General features: G+C 36.1%; 7 protein-coding genes across 7 annotated transcripts; 4 read left to right on the plus strand and 3 right to left on the minus strand.

Moving 5' to 3' along the window:
* Window positions 1-1,348: 1,348 nt before the first annotated feature.
* Window positions 1,349-7,039, plus strand: FAS2 (trifunctional fatty acid synthase subunit FAS2; the record flags this gene model as incomplete). The annotated part of the gene is made up of 1 exon (XM_003670653.1): window positions 1,349-7,039. The coding sequence occupies one exon, from the start codon at window positions 1,349-1,351 to the stop codon at window positions 7,037-7,039; it is 5,691 nt and encodes a 1,896-aa protein (XP_003670701.1).
* Window positions 7,040-9,024: 1,985 nt separating this feature from the next.
* USV1 (Usv1p) lies at window positions 9,025-10,209 on the plus strand (the record flags this gene model as incomplete). Its single annotated transcript, XM_003670654.1, has 1 exon — window positions 9,025-10,209. The coding sequence occupies one exon, from the start codon at window positions 9,025-9,027 to the stop codon at window positions 10,207-10,209; it is 1,185 nt and encodes a 394-aa protein (XP_003670702.1).
* Window positions 10,210-10,475: 266 nt separating this feature from the next.
* CET1 (polynucleotide 5'-phosphatase) lies at window positions 10,476-12,392 on the plus strand (the record flags this gene model as incomplete). The annotated part of the gene is made up of 1 exon (XM_003670655.1): window positions 10,476-12,392. The coding sequence occupies one exon, from the start codon at window positions 10,476-10,478 to the stop codon at window positions 12,390-12,392; it is 1,917 nt and encodes a 638-aa protein (XP_003670703.1).
* A 214-nt stretch (window positions 12,393-12,606) lies between these two features.
* Window positions 12,607-13,626, minus strand: ALG5 (dolichyl-phosphate beta-glucosyltransferase; the record flags this gene model as incomplete). Its single annotated transcript, XM_003670656.1, has 1 exon — window positions 12,607-13,626. The coding sequence occupies one exon, from the start codon at window positions 13,624-13,626 to the stop codon at window positions 12,607-12,609; it is 1,020 nt and encodes a 339-aa protein (XP_003670704.1).
* A 509-nt stretch (window positions 13,627-14,135) lies between these two features.
* Window positions 14,136-15,596, minus strand: NDAI0F01430 (cation diffusion facilitator family transporter; the record flags this gene model as incomplete). The annotated part of the gene is made up of 1 exon (XM_003670657.1): window positions 14,136-15,596. The coding sequence occupies one exon, from the start codon at window positions 15,594-15,596 to the stop codon at window positions 14,136-14,138; it is 1,461 nt and encodes a 486-aa protein (XP_003670705.1).
* Window positions 15,597-17,396: 1,800 nt separating this feature from the next.
* On the minus strand, window positions 17,397-18,020 carry GRE1 (Gre1p; the record flags this gene model as incomplete). The annotated part of the gene is made up of 1 exon (XM_003670658.1): window positions 17,397-18,020. The coding sequence occupies one exon, from the start codon at window positions 18,018-18,020 to the stop codon at window positions 17,397-17,399; it is 624 nt and encodes a 207-aa protein (XP_003670706.1).
* A 1,357-nt stretch (window positions 18,021-19,377) lies between these two features.
* Window positions 19,378-21,441, plus strand: FMP40 (Fmp40p; the record flags this gene model as incomplete). Its single annotated transcript, XM_003670659.1, has 1 exon — window positions 19,378-21,441. One exon carries the CDS (start codon window positions 19,378-19,380, stop codon window positions 21,439-21,441), a length of 2,064 nt encoding a protein of 687 aa, XP_003670707.1.
* Between the last annotated feature and the right edge of the window lie 317 nt (window positions 21,442-21,758).

The following is a 21,758-nucleotide window of genomic DNA, read 5'->3' on the forward strand; positions in this document are numbered from 1 at the left end:
AACCGTTCTCTGCAGTAGCTTCGATTTCAAAGGTAGTTCTTCGAAGAATGGGTGTGTCACATATACAGGTAATATAGTTTATTATGATCCTTAGTATACTTGATGAGAGTACCACTTACTATGCTTCAGTTTATACTACCTCACCATCAAATCTATATACCTAAGTACGATTTAGAAAAGTTTAATCAACCCCCACACTTTCTTTTCTTTTTTTCTTTTAATGTAGCTATTTTCAAAAATTAGTAGACATTAAACTGCTTGAATTATTTTTTGATTTCCTTATCCAGTACCGAATAATAAATAAAAAATCATATTATATACTTTGAAACAATGCCGATAAACTCTTTGTGCTGATTTAGCACTAGAGACACGGGGGTCTATTTGTTCATTTACCTGAGAGTTATCAGAGTGATCTTGAGTGTTGTTGTTATTGGTCATAATGTTATTGATGATGTTGATGTTGTGTATTGATTATGTAATAGTTATTTAATAGTGTACGTGGTTAATTCGCTATATCTATTTATCGTTAGTTATTTTATCGTTCGTTTATGTACATATTCAAGGAGAGTCTTTCTATCTTCTATCTTATTACAATATCCACTTATATATTCCACACCGCGGTCCAAAGGGTTGATTTGGGCTACATATATTCACTCACACACTCTTCAATTAGAAACAGAAAGCAGGACCAATGCTGCTTTCTCTTTCTCTCTCAGTAATCCTTTTAAAGAGACAAGATCCTATAGTTCAAACCTGCTTATAAAGTAAATTAGGTGACATGGTTAAATCTTTTCTGTACCATTAATCCTAGTAGAGAATACAAAATCAAACAAGAGCAATTTTAGACTCTATAAATTATTGGAATTATCGTGTAATAGAAAAAAAGGAATTTAGAGAAGATATCTACTGTCCAGACTAGCGTTTACCTCTTGAAACAAACCGCGTATTATCATTGACATTTTCCAAACATACTGGACAAGGATACTTTAAAAAAAAAGCAAAATTAGTGAATTATGATACCAATTATCCAAGCCCTTTCCGTCCTCTCCGTCGTGTTTAACACTTGGTTAGTGTCTGTCCTCTCGTAACGACGCTCTTTAGAATATTCTTTTTTCCAACAAAAAACTGTAACATTTCACATGCGCCAACTCGGACTATCCGGAAGCTCGAGAAATCAACAATATCGTTGTTGGCAACATCTCTTGACGACGTTGGAAAGAAGTTATTTAAAGAATACTCGCAACTGTTTGACTATAAAACAATTATACTTCCTGGTTCGCAGATCATTTTTAAATACAGGATAAAGGGCTGAAGCAAAAAAAACCCTATAACGAAAAACGCATTCACAATGGTCATGAAACCTGAAGTTGAGCAAGAATTGGCTCACGTCCTTTTGACTGAATTGTTAGCTTATCAATTCGCATCCCCAGTCAGATGGATTGAAACCCAAGATGTATTCTTAAAAGACTTGAACACTGAAAGAATCGTCGAAATTGGTCCATCCCCAACTTTAGCAGGGATGGCTCAAAGAACCTTGAAAAATAAATACGAATCTTATGATGCTGCTTTATCTTTACAAAGACAAGTCCTATGTTACTCAAAGGATGCTAAAGAAATTTACTATACTCCAGATCCGGTAGCTGCTGAAGAAGAACAAAAGCCTGAAGAACCTTCTTCCTCTACCCCAGCTGCTGCTCCAACTCCTGTCGCTGTTTCATCTGCGCCTGTTGCTGTTGCTGCTGCTGCGCCTGCCGTTACTGCTGCTGAATTACCTGACGAACCTGTTAAAGCCACCTTAATCTTACATACATTAGTTGCTCACAAATTGAAGAAGCCATTGGACGCAATTCCAATGTCTAAGACCATCAAAGATTTAGTTGGTGGTAAATCTACAGTTCAAAATGAAATTCTTGGTGATTTAGGTAAAGAATTCGGTTCCACCCCAGAAAAACCAGAAGAGACTCCATTAGATGAGCTAGCTGAAACATTCCAAGATACATTCTCTGGTGTTTTAGGTAAACAGTCTACTTCATTAATCTCAAGATTAATTTCATCCAAGATGCCTGGTGGGTTCACTATCACCGTAGCTAGAAAATACCTACAAACTCGTTGGGGACTTGCATCTGGAAGACAAGATTCTACTTTATTAGTGGCGCTATCTAATGAACCTGCTTCTCGTCTTGCTAATGAAGCTGAGGCAAAAAGTTTCTTAGATACAAATGCTCAAAAATATGCTGCTATTGCTGGTGTTGATTTATCTGCTGCTGCTTCTGGTGCATCAACTGGTGGTACAGCTACAGCTGGCGCTGCCGGTGGTGCTACCATCGATGCTGCTCAATTTGATGAATTGACTAAAGATCATAAGGTTTTGGCTCGTCAACAATTACAAGTCTTAGCTCGTTACTTGAAAATGGATCTAGATAATGGTGAAAGAAAATTCTTGAAAGAAAAAGATACCGTCAAGAGCTTACAAGATCAATTAGATTTTTTGACTGAAGAATTAGGTGAATTTTTTGTTAATGGATTATCCACTTCCTTTTCTCGTAAGAAGGCAAGAGTGTTCGATTCTTCCTGGAATTGGGCTAAACAATCCTTATTACATTTATATTTCGAAATTATTCATGGTGTCTTGAAGAATGTCGATAGAGAAGTGGTTAGCGAAGCGATTAATATCATGAACAGATCTAATGAAACTTTGATCAAATTCATGGAATATCATGTTTCTAATACCGATGAAACCAAAGGTGAAAACTATAAAATGGCGAAGACATTAGGTGAACAATTAATTGAAAACTGTAAAGAAGTTTTGGATATGGATCCTGTTTATAAAGATATTTCTAAACCAACTGGTCCAAAGACTGTTATTGACAAGAATGGTAACATTAAATATACGGAAGAACCAAGAGAAAAGGTCAGAAAATTATCTCAATATATTCAAGAAATGGCTCTTGGTGGTCCATTAACTAAAGAATCTCAAATTACTATTGAAGAAGATTTGACGCGTGTATATAAAGCGATCAATGCTCAAGCTTCTTCTCAACATATTTCTGATTCAACTAAATTGGAATTCGAAAAGCTATATGGTGAATTAATGACATTCTTGGCAAATTCCAAAGAAATTGACGCTTCTCAAACTACTCAATTAGCTGGTGGTGAAGGTGAAGAAGATACATTAGATACTGACTCTACAAAGGAAGTTGCCTCTTTACAAAAGAAATCTACCATTTCCAAAACTGTTTCATCAACTATTCCAAGGGAAACTGTTCCATTCTTACATTTGAAGAAGAAGTTAGCAAATGGTTCTTGGAAATACGACCGTCACTTATCCACTATGTTCTTGGATGGTTTAGAAAAGGCCGCCATCAATGGTGTCACTTTCAAAGACAAATACGTCTTAATCACTGGTGCCGGTAAAGGGTCTATCGGTGGTGAAATCTTACAAGGTTTATTACAGGGTGGTGCGAAAGTTATTGCCACAACACTCGGTGTTACGAAAGCCACTATGGATTATTTCCAATCTCAATATGCCAAATATGGTGGTAAGGGTTCCACTTTAGTCGTTGTTCCATTCAATCAAGGTTCTAAACTAGATTGTGAAGCTTTAATTAATTATATTTATGATGATGAAAAGGCTGGCGGTTTAGGTTGGGATTTGGATGCTATTATTCCATTTGCTGCTATTCCAGAAAATGGTATCGAAATTGATGGTATCGATTCCAAATCTGAATTTGCTCATAGAATTATGTTAACTAATATTTTCAGAATTATGGGTTGTGTTAAGAAACAAAAATCTGCCAAGGGCATTGAAACAAGACCTGCTCAAGTTATCTTACCAATGTCTCCAAATCATGGTACATTTGGTGCTGATGGTTTATACTCTGAATCCAAATTATCTTTAGAAACGTTGTTCAACAGATGGCATTCTGAATCTTGGGCTAATCAATTAACCGTCTGTGGTGCTATTATTGGTTGGACCAGAGGTACTGGTTTAATGAGTGGTAATAATATTATTGCTGAAGGTATTGAAAAGATGGGTGTTCGTACTTTCTCTCAAAAGGAAATGGCGTTCAATTTGTTAGGTTTATTAACTCCTGAAGTTGTTAATTTATGTCAAAAATCCCCAGTTATGGCCGATTTGAATGGTGGTTTACAATTCTTGAAAGATTTGAAGGATTTCACTCGTAAATTACGTAGTGATTTGACTGAAACTTCAGAAATTAGAAAGGCTGTTTCTATCGAAACTGCTTTAGAACACAAGGTAGTCAACGGTGATAATGCTGATGCTGCTTACTCCAAAGTCGAAGTTCAACCAAGAGCCAATATTCAATTGGATTTCCCAACTTTAAAATCTTATAAAGATATCAAGGCACAAGTTGCTCCAGAATTAGAAGGTTTGTTAGACTTAGAAAAGGTTATTGTTGTTACCGGGTTTGCTGAAATTGGTCCATGGGGTTCTGCAAGAACTAGATGGCAAATGGAAGCCTATGGTGAATTCTCACTTGAAGGTTGTGTTGAAATGGCTTGGATGATGGGTTTAATAAAATATCACAATGGTAATTTGAAAGGTCGTCCATACACAGGTTGGGTTGATGCTAAGACTAATGAACCTGTTGATGACAAGGATGTTAAGGCTAGATATGAAAAGTTTATTTTGGATCATGCTGGTATCAGATTGATTGAACCCGAATTATTTAACGGCTATAACCCAGAAAAGAAACATATGATCCAAGAAATTATTGTTGAAGAAAATATGGAACCATTTGAGGCTTCAAAGGAAACTGCTGAACAATTCAAACATGAACATGGTGACAAGGTTGATATCTTTGAAATTCCAGAAACGGGTGAATATTCTGTTAGATTATTAAAGGGTGCCACTCTATATATTCCAAAGGCCTTGAGATTCGATCGTCTAGTTGCTGGTCAAATTCCAAGTGGTTGGAATGCTAAAACTTACGGTATTTCTGATGATATTATTTCTCAAGTTGATCCAATCACTTTATTTGTCTTAGTCTCTGTTGTCGAAGCTTTTATCGCGTCTGGTATCAATGATCCGTATGAAATGTATCAATATGTTCATGTTTCTGAGGTTGGTAATTGTTCTGGTTCTGGTATGGGTGGTGTTTCTGCTTTACGTGGTATGTTCAAAGATCGTTACAAAGATGAACCAGTTCAAAATGATATTTTACAAGAATCCTTTATTAATACCATGTCGGCTTGGGTTAACATGCTGTTAATTTCCTCATCTGGTCCAATTAAAACTCCTGTCGGTGCCTGTGCCACAGCTGTTGAATCTGTTGATATTGGTGCTGAAACTATTCTATCCGGCAAGGCCAAGATTTGTATTGTCGGTGGTTACGATGATTTCCAAGAAGAAGGTTCTTATGAATTCGGAAATATGAAGGCCACTTCTAACACCCTTGATGAATTTGAACAAGGTCGTTCCCCAGGTGAAATGTCTAGACCTGCAACCACAACACGTAACGGTTTCATGGAAGCACAAGGTGCTGGTATCCAAATTATTATGAATGCTGATTTAGCTTTGAAAATGGGTGTCCCAATCTATGGTATTGTTGCTTTAACTGCTACTGCTACTGATAAGATTGGTAGATCTGTTCCTGCTCCAGGTAAGGGTATTTTAACTACTGCGAGAGAACACCACGGTAATTTGAAATTCCCAACACCATTATTGAACATTAAATACAGAAAAAGACAATTAGTTGCACGTGAAGTTCAAATTAAACAATGGGTTGAAAATGAACTTGAGTTATTGAAGTATGAAGTTGAAGAAGTTTCTCCAGAAGATGAAAAAGAATTCTTCATTGAACGTACTAAAGAAATTGAAAAGGAAGCTGCTAAACAATTAAAGGCCGCTCAAAGTCAATGGGGTAACGAATTCTACAAAAATGATCCACGTATTGCTCCATTAAGAGGTGCTTTAGCAACCTATGGTTTAACTGTTGATGATTTAGGTGTTGCTTCCTTCCACGGTACTTCTACTAAGGCTAATGATAAGAATGAATCTTCCACATTGAACGAAATGATGAAGCATTTGGGTAGATCTGAAGGTAATCCGGTTATTGGTGTTTTCCAAAAGTTCTTAACTGGTCATCCAAAGGGTGCTGCTGGTGCTTGGATGATGAATGGTGCTTTACAAATTCTAAACAGCAGTGTCATCCCAGGTAATAGAAATGCTGACAACATTGATAAAGTTTTAGAACAATATGAATATGTTTTATTCCCATCTAAATCTTTGAAGACTAACGGTGTGAAGGCTGTCTCTATCACGTCCTTCGGTTTTGGTCAAAAGGGTGCTCAAGCTATCGTTATTCATCCAGATTACTTATATGCTGCTATTGATGAATCCAGATATAATGAATATGCCCAGAAGGTTACCAACAGAGAAAAGGCAGCTTACAAGTATTTCCATAATGGTATGATTAATAGCAAGTTATTTGTCAGTAAGGAACATGCTCCATATAGTGACGAATTAGAAGAATGTGTTTATTTGGATCCATTAGCACGTGTTACGCCTGACAAGAAGGATGGTGCATTGACTTTCAATAATAAATCTATTCAAAATGAAGGTAGTTATGCTACTGATTTGAACAAGGAAACTGCTGTTGTAGTTGGTGAATTGACTAGAAATGCAGTTACATCTTCTTCTAAAGCTGATACTAATGTTGGTGTCGATGTGGAATTAATTACTAGTATTAATGTTGAAAATGATACGTTTATCGAACGTAATTTTACAACAAAAGAAATTAAATATGCCAAGAGTCAACCAAGTATTCAAAGTTCCTTTGCTGGTATATGGTCTGCCAAGGAAGCTGTTTTCAAGTCCCTTGGTGTTAAGTCTCAAGGTGCTGGTGCATCATTGAAAGATATAGAAATTTCACGTGTCAACGGGAATGCACCTGTTGTCGTGCTACATGGTGAAGCTAAAGTTGCAGCGGACAAGGTGGGTGTTAGCAACGTAAAGGTTTCAATTTCTCACGATGATTTCCAATCAGTTGCTGTTGCCATTGCCACAAAGAAATAGTTAAGTATGCTATGTATTTTTATATATATATTTATACATTTATAGAGTATAGTTCGTCGCAAGACGTTTTTCTTTACCCAATTTCCTCAGGGACTCTGTAACTGGATGCACTTCTAGATTCCACCAAGTTACTAAAAACTTTGTAAGTCGTCTTGTTCATTATAAATTAGGCATTAAAACTTCGAATGTCGCAGCTACCAAACAACGACGATATAGCTGCGGTTGTGAGTAGACAAGGGAAATTTAGGGTTTCGAAGAAATGCGGCCTTTTAGGGCCCTACCATAAAAGATATTCCACGGAGAACAAATGCGTAGTTATCTGTGTGTAACCCTGTCTGATTTTTTCCCCTAAATTAGATTATCGGTGGAATCATTTTTTTGAAACAAATGCTAGTAACGTTGGGATCAAAGATGTTAAGCCCGTTAGTTGTCACATTTGAGCATTCCTCTTTTCCTTCAAATTGTCGCATTTCTACGTACGTGTTTTCATTGTCTCTGCGAGGAACCTCAGAGACTGATTCCCAATTTAAGGAATTCCCTTCGGGCAGTACATGTAATGTCAAACAAAACGCGTATAAAGGAGGCAACTGCTCACACCTACATTAAGTTAAGCCCCGACGGAAATTCATACCCTTCCTCTTTCCACAGGGAAGCCTTCGTGTGATGTCTCGGGGACCTCTTGTCCAAGACTTCAAATACCTTAATTTCCCCGCTCAAAACCTTCTCGGGTGTCCGGTGGCAAATTACCCGTCAGAGGCGGGGTGGGGCTGCCGCAGCGACGAAAAGTAAATTCTGGAAGCCTCAATTTTCATTTTCTAGCCTGTTTTGTTTCTAAATCAATCTGCGTACGTATATTCAAGAGGCTCTTAAACACGTCGATGTGTGTTTAATGAAATGAAAAAAGGAGACACCAGTAGGCAGACATGGGAGCGGTGTTGGGTAGAGTCGGGGGTAGAACCATAAATTTAGGGGCAGAATTGGGGTTACAACCAAAATATTTTAAAAAAATTACTAGTAGTTAGAGTAACAACACCGTATAAAGCTATAATAAAGGTTTTATTCAAATTTCAATAGTGGAAATAGGGCTGGGGTAGATATTGTTTTTCTAGATGTTGAAACGGATAAGGGAAAATTTTCCACCCCCCCCACTGGCAGTAGGGGAAATGGAAATGGAAATGGGAACAGACACAGAAAAATTTACTACGGGTTTAATGCCCATGAGGGAGCAAAATGGCAATAACTAAAGGAGTTCCGTATGAATCTTCCCCAGACATGCACAATCTTCACCCGCATTACTCTTTTATTTCACGGGGGTGAACAAGAATAAATAACATGTCTTTAACTAATTTCGCAGACAAAAGAGTATATACGTACATACGTAAGTAACAACTCTTATATATCCTCAAGTATTTTAACGAAAGTGTCATTGCCAAGTGAACGGAGGGACAATTGTGCATGAAATAGATACAGATAAAAGAAATGTCCCACATACTGACAGTATTTGTAAAGGAGACGTGGAGGCTAGAGAGTCCGAGCTTTTCTCCAGACATACAACTTTGTCGCAGGAACATCTCACAAGTATCCAGGTGGGAACCTCAAGATTATCACCGTAAGACCTCTACTCCTACTGAAGTTACGCAGGCTCGAAGGAAAGTCGAAGACAGGGATTAGAAAAGCACATCCATAGAGTTTATTTCTGGGCAACAAATTAACGCCAAATTTTTTCTTTATCAGTTCGTTTTGCATGCATGCATGACACAACTACGTGAAAAAAACATAATTTGCGGTAGGAACCTGAATTCAATCATCATCTTCTGTTGTCAGAAAATTAGTTCCTTTAGCCCACATATATACACAGGAATATATATATATATATATATATATATATATGGGAGCGGATGTATCACGGTACTAGGCGTATAGATGAAAGTTGTTTTCAAAATTAAACCAAAGAAGGCCCAAATTCTGTCAAATCGAAAATACTAATGTCAAAAGAAAATATCACAGACCCTCAACCAAAGAGAATTCAAAAGAAGAAATTCTGTTGTACTGGTTACGGGGAATGTTCAATGGCATTTACAAGAGCTGAGCATTTGACAAGACATATTAGGAAACATACTGGTGAAAAACCGTATCACTGTGGGATTTGTTCAAAAAATTTCAGCAGAATTGATAATTTAAAACAACATGAAGATTGTGTTCATCACAAAGGAGTGTCTAATTGTTTATCTAGAGGCCATAAAACTACCACAAATATGAAACGAAGAACTAAAAGCACTGATTTCATTACAGGAGAGAAATTGGAACAGAAGTTCAAAAGACAAAGAGGAACTCAAGGTATTAATTTGATGGCACCATTACCAACACCACTTTCTTCTTCTTTACCTAGCTCTCCGAATCGTACTGCACCTCCAACCATGCCTGGATCACCCGTTACAATGAATTTTAACTACATTGGTAAATCCGGTAGCAATAATAGAGGGTATTTTTTTAATAGTATTCCCAGCACCAGTCCCTTAAATAGCACGGATAGTCAAGAAGATCTTCCCTTGATTCCGAAATATATTTATTACCCACCAAACGGGACATCATATATCCAATATTCGTTTTCAAAAGAACAACCAAGTAAACATCCCACAACAACCTCATCTTACAATCAGATAAACGATTATTACCTTCCAAAACAAATGTATAATGATATACCGCTAACTGCATTGCAGCAGGCCCCACCAACACCATTACAACAAGCCCCTGTAGCATACAATCAAAATTCAAGGAATTTTTCTTCAACTAGTCTGAACGTGAATTTTCCATCGATGTTTAATGCTATTACTATGCCCGCAGCCCTTGATAACTCTTCAACAAATACTACAAGAATAAAACGTAATGTATATGATCCTATTGATAAATTCCAACAATTATTGGATCCGGGTGGTTCGAGCAACGACGACGATACCCTAAGAATTGAAAAAAATTGTATAGTAGATAATGAAACCGATAAAATCAATCTTCAAGTGATAAATGATGGAAAAATTCATGATGAAAATGTTGAAAAAAATAATGGAAAACGTGATAATAATAACGATAATAATAACGATAATGATAACGATAATGATAATAACGAAAGTGGTAAAGCAAAGAGACTACGTGTCGAATATATGCTTACATAGGGAAGGAGGCACGGGGCACAATCAAAAGATACGTATATAAAAAACAGTACCACACAAACCCATTCAATAATCTATGGAAAAAACAGTACGTATATAGATACTTATTTATACAGAAAAAAAAAAGATAAAATATTTGAGTATTCCAACTTTCTTGTAAGTACTTTTTACTAAATTATACCAATAGATGGGGACAGAAAGGTATAAACTTATCAAGCCTTCCTCCTCCTTTCATATTTGTAGTACAATTATCATTTGATTGGGTATTAATGGACGTTTATTTTAAATTATTTTATTTTAATGTGACGCGCCTTCTTCTCTACCAACATCAGAAAACGAAAATAAAAGCACAACATATGCACTTGAAGAAGGATGCAGAAGCTGTAAAGGTGAACGTCAACTACTTTCCTTCACATCTCTCAAAGGGGAAGAAAGAAAACAATTGTACGTCCACTTTGAATTATACAATGAGTTCAAAGGAGTCGAAACCATCCGGAAAGCGTGCGTTATCTCTAGACGATTTGGTCAACCATGATGACAATGACAAAGTAAAACTTCAGAAACTAGGCTCTGATATTAAAGAAGATGATAATAATAATAATAATAATAATAATAATAATAATACCACTATAAATGGGCCCGCCACTGGATCCATTGACTTGTTAAACTCTACTACTAATACTAGTAGCGTTATGGAAATCAGCAATCCTCAACCAAAAGGTGAAATTATTACTACTAAACAGCGTGGTGATGAGATATCTCCAAGATTACCGCCAGCTGAAACCATTGACCATCATCAAGATAATAACAAATTGAAATCAAGAACCCTTTCACAAATGATGGAAGATGGAGAAGATGAAACTGACACCGATGATGATGTTGTAGGAAATGGAGAAATCAAATTTGATTCCCCTATGGCTTTTGATTACGAGAAGCAAGATAGGTCATCACCTTTGAAAACCTCTCCTGGTCCAAAAAAACTGGTATCTACATTAAAGAAAGAAGCTGATTTAAAACCAAAGGAATCCTTGGAGAAGAAACTTGACGAGTCTAAAAAAACTGAAGGAACTAACAATAAAGTTGAAAAGTCCAATGTAGAAGAACCTATATCCGCTTTAAATAATGAGAAAACATCATCCAAAGCAGAAAAGATAGATAATATATTTGAAGAAAAGGCTTCATTACAATCTAAGAAAAATAATGTTAAGAAAGATCTTCAGGTATTGAACGAAATTCGTTCCGTATCAAGACCAAGTAAATATAAAAATGCCCCCATTTGGGCTCAAAAATGGAAACCAACAGTAAAAGCGTTACAGAATATAGATACTAAAGATTTTAAAATTGATTCGTCTTTCTTAAATATTATTCCAGATGATGATTTAACTAAATCGGTTCAAGATTGGGTCTATGCCACTATACATTCTATTGCACCCGATTTAAGACCGTTTATTGAATTGGAAATGAAATTTGGGGTTATTATAGATGCTAAGGGACCAGATCGTGTATCACCCCCAATATCATCTCAGGCAATCTTTACAGATATGGATTCACATTTGACTCCTAATGTCGATGAATCATTATTTAAAGAATTGAATAAATATATTCAAGGTGTTAGTGAATTAAATGAAAATTCAGGAAAGTTCAGTATAATTGAATCTCATACGAGAGATTCGGTGTACAGAGTTGGGCTCTCAACTCAAAGACCGAGGTTTTTAAGAATGAGTACAGATGTTAAGACTGGACGTGTGGGGCAATTTATAGAGAAGAGACATGTAGCACAATTATTATTATTTTCACCAAAGGATAGTTATGATGGCAAGATTTCTATCAATTTAGAACTTCCCGTACCGGAAAATGACCCGCCAGAAAAATATTTATCTCAAAGTCCAGTGAGTCAGAGAACCAAAGAACGTATTAGTTATATTCATAATGATTCATGTACAAGGATCGATATTACGAAGGTGCATAATCATAATCAAGGAGTGAAGGCGAAGGATGTGGAAGTAACGCATGAAATTGAATTAGAAATAAATACACCTGCCTTATTGAGCGCATTTGATAATATTTTAAATGATAGTAAAGAATATGCTTCTGTCATTAGAACATTCCTGAACAATAGTACGATTATACGTAGAAAATTAACGTCCTTATCCTATGAGATATTTGAGGGCCAAAAGAAAATTTAACCTCCCGATTTCAATAAGAGAAGAATTTTAAATTATTAATACATATATAAATAAAGCAACGTATTTCTATAAAAAGATAATCCTGTATAATTGAGATGCAGCATACTTGAAACTAAATCTTCCATCGGGAAAATAAGAAGAATATTATACATTTTTTTATTAAGGGTACTATAATATATTTATAGGAAAATGTATTAAAATAAAGGCAGGTTTATCAAACTTCCTTAGTATCGTTATAAATACCAAAAAAATATGCTAATCTAATGACAACTAAATCCTTTGCCATCATTATGCTATCAATAGCAAGATCCATCTTAGAACCACTGACTTCATGCCATGAGATTGGGATTTCGAAAATTCTAATATTTTTTCTAATAGCTAATATTAAAATTTCTACATCAAAGATCCAACCTTCTGTATGTAAGTATGGGAAAATATCTTTAATTGCCTTCCTATTGAAAAGTTTGAATCCACATTGGGTATCTTTAATGGAGTGGATACCAAAAATATAGACTAAACCATGAAAACCGTACATAAGACAATTTCTAACGAATGATCTCTTAATAACCGCTTCTGTATTTACCATATGAGCTCTTGAACCCAGGGCAATTGCAGGCAGTATAGCATTTTGATCTTTAGTCTTTTCCATATTTTTCACACTAGCGATCAATTTTTCCACGTCACTGAACTTACTTGCACCATCAGCATCTGCAAATAACCCATATCTACCACGAATATGTAACATACCTTCTCTAACGGCGCCACCTTTACCTCTATTTTCTAATAGTTTCAATACCCGTAATTCTCCCTTAGTCAGTTTGAAGTCCTCTTCCGCTAATTTCAAACAATACTCAGTGGTACCGTCTTTAGACCCGTCATCTACGATCAATATTTCCCATCTATTCGACATGGATTCATTCAAATATTTGATCGCCTCATTCAACATCCTAAAAATCCTTTCAGTTTCATTATAACTTGGGACAACGACAGACAACAAAATATCCTTGCCATTTTCGTCTTCGTCACTGGTAGGGGACGTAATACTAGGCAATTGACCTCTAACAACTTCTCCAGAGGAATTGATAGTCATGTATTGTAATTCTTCAGCATGAGGGGCTCTCGGTTTATGTGAGAGAAAATATATCAGCATATAAAGTGAACCTAGTAACCCAATGGTTACAGTCACCAGTACAGTTTTCCAATCCAAATTATCAATAATTGATTCCAGCGTCATATTCCCTTTTATGCTATTATAATGCTTAGAAAAACACGTCCCCTCAGTTTTCCTGGATATAAGTAATTGTTTTTCTGAGGTATCAAGGCAAGTTTGTTTTTAAGGTAGAATTTGGAATTCCAACATGTGTCTCGAGAAAACGTTAACCTTAATTTAAGTTTGAAACTACTGTCAATTCTCATTTTTTGGTATTATCGTCTTCAGTATTCTTTACCCGGGTCCGCTCTTCCTTTAAAGTGAACACGTTAACTTAACAAGAAGGAAGGAAGGAAGGAAGGAAGGAAGGAAGAAAGAAAGAAAGAAAGAAAGTGTGACGGGATGGATGGTGACACAGCCAGCGGGTTATGTCATTGCTGTTAGCACTTTCATCTAGTTTATAGCTTATATAGCGCACAGATTATGTGTTTATTATCATTTATTCTAGTAAGGATGATGCAAGCATGTATGGTTTCGAAAAATGTTTTTCTATTGCTTTATTTTTAAATAAGGTAGACTGTATAATATTTTATTTAGTGTTTTTGTGGATGTGAGTCTTCCAATTCAGAATGAGAATGAATGTGTGAATGACGTTCAGGTATATCTGATGTAGCATCATCTGTAATCATCATTGTATCTTGCCCGTCCATAGTACTTGATTTCTCTTCAACAAATTCTATATCCAATTTCCCCAAATTTTCTACTTCCTTAAACAACGCATTACGTAAATGATTGGAAACGTTTTCAAATTCATGAATACCCAACACATTGTCCCATTTTTGTAAAGGAACTTCTAATATTACAGATGCTCTCAAATTACGTCCCGATGACAGAACAGTCAACTCTCTTATTTTGTATGGTTTATCACTATTATTATTGGACACAAGTTTAGCTAAACTTTCCTCTATGCTAGATTGAACTTTTATATAACGTGAATCTTCCACAGAAAGAGATTGATCGATCAACTCCTTCATGGCACCATACATTCCTTGACCTCCAGCCTTAACGACTAAAGTTGATACAGCAAGACCGCCGATAGCATCCAAAGATTGAATATTAAGGAAATAACTTCCTGTAATTGCAACCAATGCAACCAATGATGTTAATGAGTCGATTCTGTGATGCCATGCATTTGCCATCAACACGTTCGAATTAGTTTGAACAGCAATTTTCTTCGTAGCTTGGAAAATCCATTCTTTCACTACAATAGACCCACCAGCAATCCAAGCTGCATTAATATTAGTAACACCTTCAGGAACTATCGAGTGAGAATGACCATGACTTGACATTCCCAAGTATCCAGTAATCGTTTCTGTAATCACATGAGGTACAATGGGTCCGACAATGGAACATAACGAGGTCCATCCGATGGAAACACCAGCCATTGCTAAGATTGTAGAAACAGCTAATGACCCTACAGTTTCCACTTTCCCATACCCATAAGGATAATTCCTATTAGGTTTACTTGTAGTGGCTAACTTGACGGAGAATAACGTTAAGAAATCAGAAACTAAATCACTTAAAGCATGAATGGAATCTGCAAATAATGCCTGCGAATGGAATACTATACCTCCGACGAATTTACCTACTGCCATTGCAACATTAGATGCAAGACCTATCCACGTTATTCTTACTCCCGGGTTGTATTTGATTTCCTTTACGTCTAGTTTTAATAATGGGTTTGCCTCGTGTGAATGTGTGTGGCCTGATTTATGAGTGTGCTTATGAGGTGGAGTGCCCAGTTTAAATGAATCGTTGGTTTCTGTTTCTGATTCACGCATGTGGATGTGATCATGTGTACTAAAACATTCATTTAGTTTCTCTAAGTTGGGATTGCTTATCTTTTTCTTCTCATTGAAGCTCAGGAGAGTTTCGTGGAAGTACAATTGTGGAACGGCATGGAATGCTGCTTTTTGCTGTGCCTTTGAGATGATACTTCGATTCAAATAATTGGTATGTAGCCTTAGATGTTGAATGATTCCTACCCTTATCATGATTGTATATTATCCTCGAGAAGAAGTGTTGTTATTTTTGTTTTGAGCTGCTTAGAAAGCAGAGGAAGTTGTAATTATTAGCGAAAGATGTCTAAGGGAAAAACTTTTTTGTAGTCCTACAGTTCAATACTAAGCTCAAAAACAATAGACGTATGTAGATTAGATCAATGTTATTGAGTGCATATGTCCTTTATGTATATGTCTATAGACTATTATTCTGGTTTCTTATACTATATATTAAAGATTAATATATTCACACCCCATTTTCCAGCGTGATGAATATAGATGGCGATGCACGCATAGTAAACTAACCGGTTTTGATACTTTTCTACTGAGAGATTGCAATGTGAACAAGCTGAGATTCGAAGAAAGAATTACATGGCCAATCGCAAAAAATGAATCCATTGTCACAGGGCTTGTTCTTATTTTAATTTGTACGTTAGATTAAGGTTCACAATGCATCTAATGATTTACTTGTTAAGATTAACTCTTTTAGTTATTAACTATGGATGAAAAACCATGCGGGATAAATGAATACAAATAATACTATTTAGTGACCACGCTATTCAATCAGTATCTCTTGTATTTGTAATATACATGTGAATAGGCGAATGATTTCTATTGACTATATAAACACACATGTTCGAAGATGCAAAGATCATGAAATAAGGACGAAATACGAACTAGCTAGAAAAAGCCTACCTTACAAAATAGGAATCTTTCTTGCTTTTATATCGATTACCAGGGGGGATCATCTGCATGTTTCCCTATTTCTGTCATTGGAAATTGATAACAAAGCTTCGGCTTTTTATCCTACTTCTATTAGATCCCCTCACAACTTAATGATCCGTGAGAATGAGAAGGGGCAGCTGATATGCTTAATGATCTACTACTCCGCACCGTTCTTGAAGAACCAGACATTTTCTTTTTCAAGATTAGGTCCTTTGAAAAAAGTCAATATGGTCTTCCCTTTTGGAAGATCCATACCGTTACTGCCTTATCAGGCACCAATACTATTACAATCTCAGAATGCCAATAAGATTTGTTTCCAGTTACTGTACCCTTAGAATTTTATAAATAAATTGACATCCTGATTAAGGTTTCATGGTTTCTTTTAAATGACGAGACAACATTGTAATCTCTTCTAATGTTTATTGAAGTACTTCAAAAAAACAAAATTTTATTTGAATGTTGCAGAGATATTTAGTGTATAGGTTACTTTACTTGCTTATTTGTTCAATACGTGCTCCGATGCAAACTACTGGACAGTGACAAGATTCTAGGGTTAAATTATAAGAACTGAATATTATCCTGAATCTAGCATTATTCGCAATAAGTTTTATATGTTCTATATTTCTAACCTCCTATCATAATATATATATAGCTAGACATAACATAATAATGTAATGTAATATTAATAATCCCAGAGACACTGGACGACGGACTTTTTTGTGGCGCTCTACCCCGGATAAAACGCCAGGCGTCACATATTCCAGTTATCCATCCAATCTTGTAAACTAGAGACAGTTAAATACTGTTGTCTATACTTCAACAAAATCATAACCATTCATGTATAGTATTATACTAAAGGAAATAATATTTAGATATATATATGAAAGAAAGTAAAACGTAGCAAACGGGGAGAAAAAAATTCAAAAAACTATATATGTACGTACCAATATTTAAGCCGTCCAGCGGTATAGTAAAAGAGTAACCAAAATGTCAATTATCAATGGCAAATGAAGAGAACAAAGAGAAAAAGGGAAACAAAAGGGTCAGCATGTGAAATAGTAGACCTCTCTACCAGTTATCACCACGGTTACCAGACATACGGTTACCTCCCATGGAAGAAGTGTAACTAGTGTCTTGACCACTTCTATATCTACCGCCACTTGGTTTTTGTCTTTGACCGGAGGACAAGAAGTCGTCATCTTGTTCTTCATCTTCTTCCTCCTCTTCACCCATCAAACCTCCACCGGCACCACGACCCAAATTGCTATCATCTCTGAAAGCATTGTCACCACCAGCACCGTATTCTTGCTGACCCAAGCCTTGAGATTGACCCGATGAGAAATCATATTCTTGACCAGTAGTGGTGTTGAATCCTCCAGCACCTTGATGCGTAGCACGCTGGCGACCACCGAGACCACCAGCGCCTCTCATACCACCACCACCACCACCGCTACCGCCGCCGAGAGAAGTATCATTAAATTCATCATCACCAGCCTCATTCATCCCCCATGAGGATGGTTGACCTTGACCAGATTGAGATGTTTGGTATTGGTGTTTGGATCTAGTAGATGATGGTTGGTTTTGTCTGTATTGTTGTTGTTGACCTCCACCCTGTTGTTGTTGTTGGTGTTCCTCCTCTTCGTCTTTATCACCGTGTAATTTTTCTTGGAATTTATTGAATAAGTTAGCCATTTTTTATTATTATTTTTTTGTTGTGTTGTGGTTGGTTGAGTGTCTTAGAAGAAGGAAAGATGAAAAAATATTTGCAATAATAAGAAAGACATTTATGAAGAATGGGGATTTCCATTAGTTAATTTATATGATAAACTTTTAATTATCATTATCAGTTTTCATGTTCTTTGAAAAATTACATGACATCCACCCTTTAATGACGTATTGTTACGACGTACAGTACGGTACAGTATACATTACCAACTTACAGATTTATTTATTCAAGTTACGTATAATTCTTTAAGGAAAATCAGTTGCTTGCATATGGTGTTGGCTACTTTAGGAACGCATCCCCAACATTCTTACTTTGAAGCTTTTGGGATATTTAGAAGAATCCGTCCGGAAACATCCGTACTCTGGACTGGTTTGTTACTATTTGTATTAGGATTATAATTACTGGCACAGTTACGCCATAATAGAGAAATGAGCATTACCGTGAGACTAAGCGGCACATTGTTATAGGAGAGAGAGAAAGAGTGAGAGCTTTAGCCGGTGGCCCTGAATCATTTTACGCAACGTTGTAAAGACGTACTGTCGTAGTTGCTTGTATTGTATTGTATTGTATTGTAGTGTAATAAACTATAATAACGTCACGCATTCCTTTCCTTTCAGGGCACTCTTTCATCTAAGAGAGGAGAAAGGGACAATAACACTATGTAGACTATATAACAGAGATTATACGCATGTGCAGTACGGTATCACTTCTTTCTTTCTTTCTTTCTTTCTTTCTTTTTCGCATGGATTATGATGTGTGTAAGTCTGGAACACCTATTATTAGATCGATCCACCCTTAGTTAGTTAGCTGCCCTAACCCTTTCATCAAACTGCAATAATGTTTCCATTCCATCCCATTTTTCTTATCCGGTGAGAGGTAAAGATGTCATCACTTCCAGCTGGCTTACTTTGGTCGAACCATGCCTGTAAGGAATCCCCGATTTTGTAAGAATTAAGTTGCTTGTCTCACAATACGATAGGATGGGATGGGGTCGAATGATGAATTCATACGGCTAAAACCTTGCCCGCAGTGCTAAAAGATGAGATCCAGCTGGCGTGAACAAGTTAACATTAAATTAATCTACATACATATATACATACGTACGTTCGTACAGTCTCATACCCTTAAGTTACGTTACATGGTTAGTTACTAATCCGATCTGCTCTACTGTTTCAGCCCGTTATACCAAGGAAAAGATATGTAAAAGAACCAACCTCAGCTTTAGCAGTTGATAATCTTTTTCTTGCAGGATCCTACTTGCTGTAAAACTTTGTTCCAAGGACTCATACAGGAACATTGTAAGGTTACAAATCAAAACAAAAGATGACCGAACGGGTATCACTCTTGAAAGCATTAGCCAATTCTGGATCATCAAAAGTGATCCAAAAACTCACACCAGACCAAACAATCCCTACCATATCGAAAGCCATCGAATTAATTGAAAACCATGATCCAACGGACAAGGAAAGAGTTGAAAAATTCCACACACCAAGATATGTCTCATCAGGATCCCATTTCTCATTCACAACCCCCATGAAAAGATCGCATTACAAACCAATCTTAGTCTCCAAAGAAACATTAGAAAATGATTTCCAGTTAGACATTGAGAATGATCCTTTAATTCCAAAGATCCTAAGTGGTGAGAAAATATATTACGATGAAGATAAATCAATATTCCCTTATAGTCTTGCCTATGCGGGCTACCAATTCGGATCCTTTGCTGGTCAATTAGGTGACGGTAGGGTAGTCAATTTGTTTGATTATATGAATCATACTTTCCAATTGAAAGGATCAGGGAAGACTCCATTTTCAAGATTTGCTGATGGTAAAGCTGTTTTGAGATCATCAATTAGAGAATTCATCATTAGTGAAGCCTTGTATAATATTGGAATTCCATCAACGAGAGCTGTACAATTGACTTTATTGCCTGGAACAAAAGCAATAAGAGATGGTAGTGAACCATGTGCATTGGTTTGTAGAGTGGCTCCTAGTTGGATACGATTTGGTAGTTTTGATTTATTTAAATGGAAGCCCAATTTGGTTGGTTTAATTAAATTGACTGACTATTGTATTGAAGATGTGTTTCATAATGGGGAAGGTTTCCCGAAAGATATTGATTTAGCAAAATTTAATAAAGATTATTTCCCTGATTCTAAGGATGAAGAAAATATTAGTTCGTCCTCATTGCATGAAGAAAAGCAAGATCAGGAACAAAAAGAGGGACTTACTAACTATGATCAATTTTTCAGACATGTGGTTAATTTAAATGCAGAATGCGTTGCATATTGGCAAGCTTATGGATTTTGCAATGGTGTTTTGAATACTGATAATACATCGATCATGGGGATTTCTCTGGATTATGGACCTTTTAGTTTCTTGGATAAATTTGAACCTGATTTCACACCAAATCATGATGATTATACTAAGAGATATTCCTTTGCCAATCAACCTAGTGTTATATGGTGGAATTTAATTCAACTTGCGCAAGATATTGCCGTTCTTTTAGGAGCAGGACCCAAACATATTAATGATATTTTACAAATGCAAAATGGTGAAGATATTGATAAATTCGATGATGATTTAGAAAAGGAATTTGTCAATAGAGCGAATAATATGATAAGATTGTGTTCAAGTGAATATAAATATAGATTTACCACAAAATATGCGGATTTAATGGGTAAAAGACTTGGAATAGATTTAGATTTACCTAAGAAATTAACAAACGATGTTGATCTTGATAAGTTAAGTATCGAGATTCAAGAATTTTCCACTTTTATCATTGATCCATTGTTAGAAATTTTACAACATACGAAGATTGATTACAATAATTTTTTTGTTAATTTGCAATCATATGATGGTCCCTTCTTTGTTAACGATGAAGGAAATTTGTTCAATGGATTAGATGAAGATTTTATTAAGATATTTTTCAAAGACGAAGAAATGAGGAAGATCAAGGAATTTTACGAGAAAGCTAGCGGTGATCTTAACAGAACCACATCTAGAGATTCAGGTGAAACACGGTTTCTCATTAGAACCATGGATAAACTGAAAGAATGGTGCATTTCTTATTGCAGGTTAGTTCCTGATGCGGAAATACGGAAATCAGTAGCTAAAAAAAAGAATCCACTTTTTATACCAAGAAGTTGGATATTTGAAGAGGTAATTGACAATTTAACCTTAGAGCAAAGAGAGAAATTGGATTACCCCGAAGCTGATTTAGATACATCTCTATTACAAAAACTTCATTTAATGAGTCTACATCCTTATGACAATACTGAATGGGATGATAATTTAAGGGCAGAAGTGGTTGAAAGGTGGACGACTTTAAAACATGCTAGTAGAGATGATAAGAATAAGTTTATGAAACAATTAAGTTGCTCCAGTTAGTTAACCTAGTGAATGGCCTCGTCATATACTATATACATTGTATTACATACAGATCCATCATATCATACTTCTTATACTTCGGGTATTATCTTCCGCGAAGAACAAGTTGGTGCTGTGCGGCTAATTTGTCCATTTGCCGTTGAATAAGGGTAACGCACGGGCGCACGTGTTAAAAATTAGAATTAGAATTAGAATTAGAATGACGACGCCCCTGATGCTCTTTCTCCTTCTCCCCTTTTACTGAATCAAGTAATCCTTTTTCGTTTAGGTATAGGCGTTTCCTGATAAGGAGATCAACGGGACGCGAAATCAAGAGT

Source organism: Naumovozyma dairenensis, chromosome 6, assembly GCF_000227115.2.
Source record: "Naumovozyma dairenensis CBS 421 chromosome 6, complete genome".
NCBI classification, from domain to species: Eukaryota; Fungi; Ascomycota; class Saccharomycetes; order Saccharomycetales; family Saccharomycetaceae; genus Naumovozyma; species Naumovozyma dairenensis.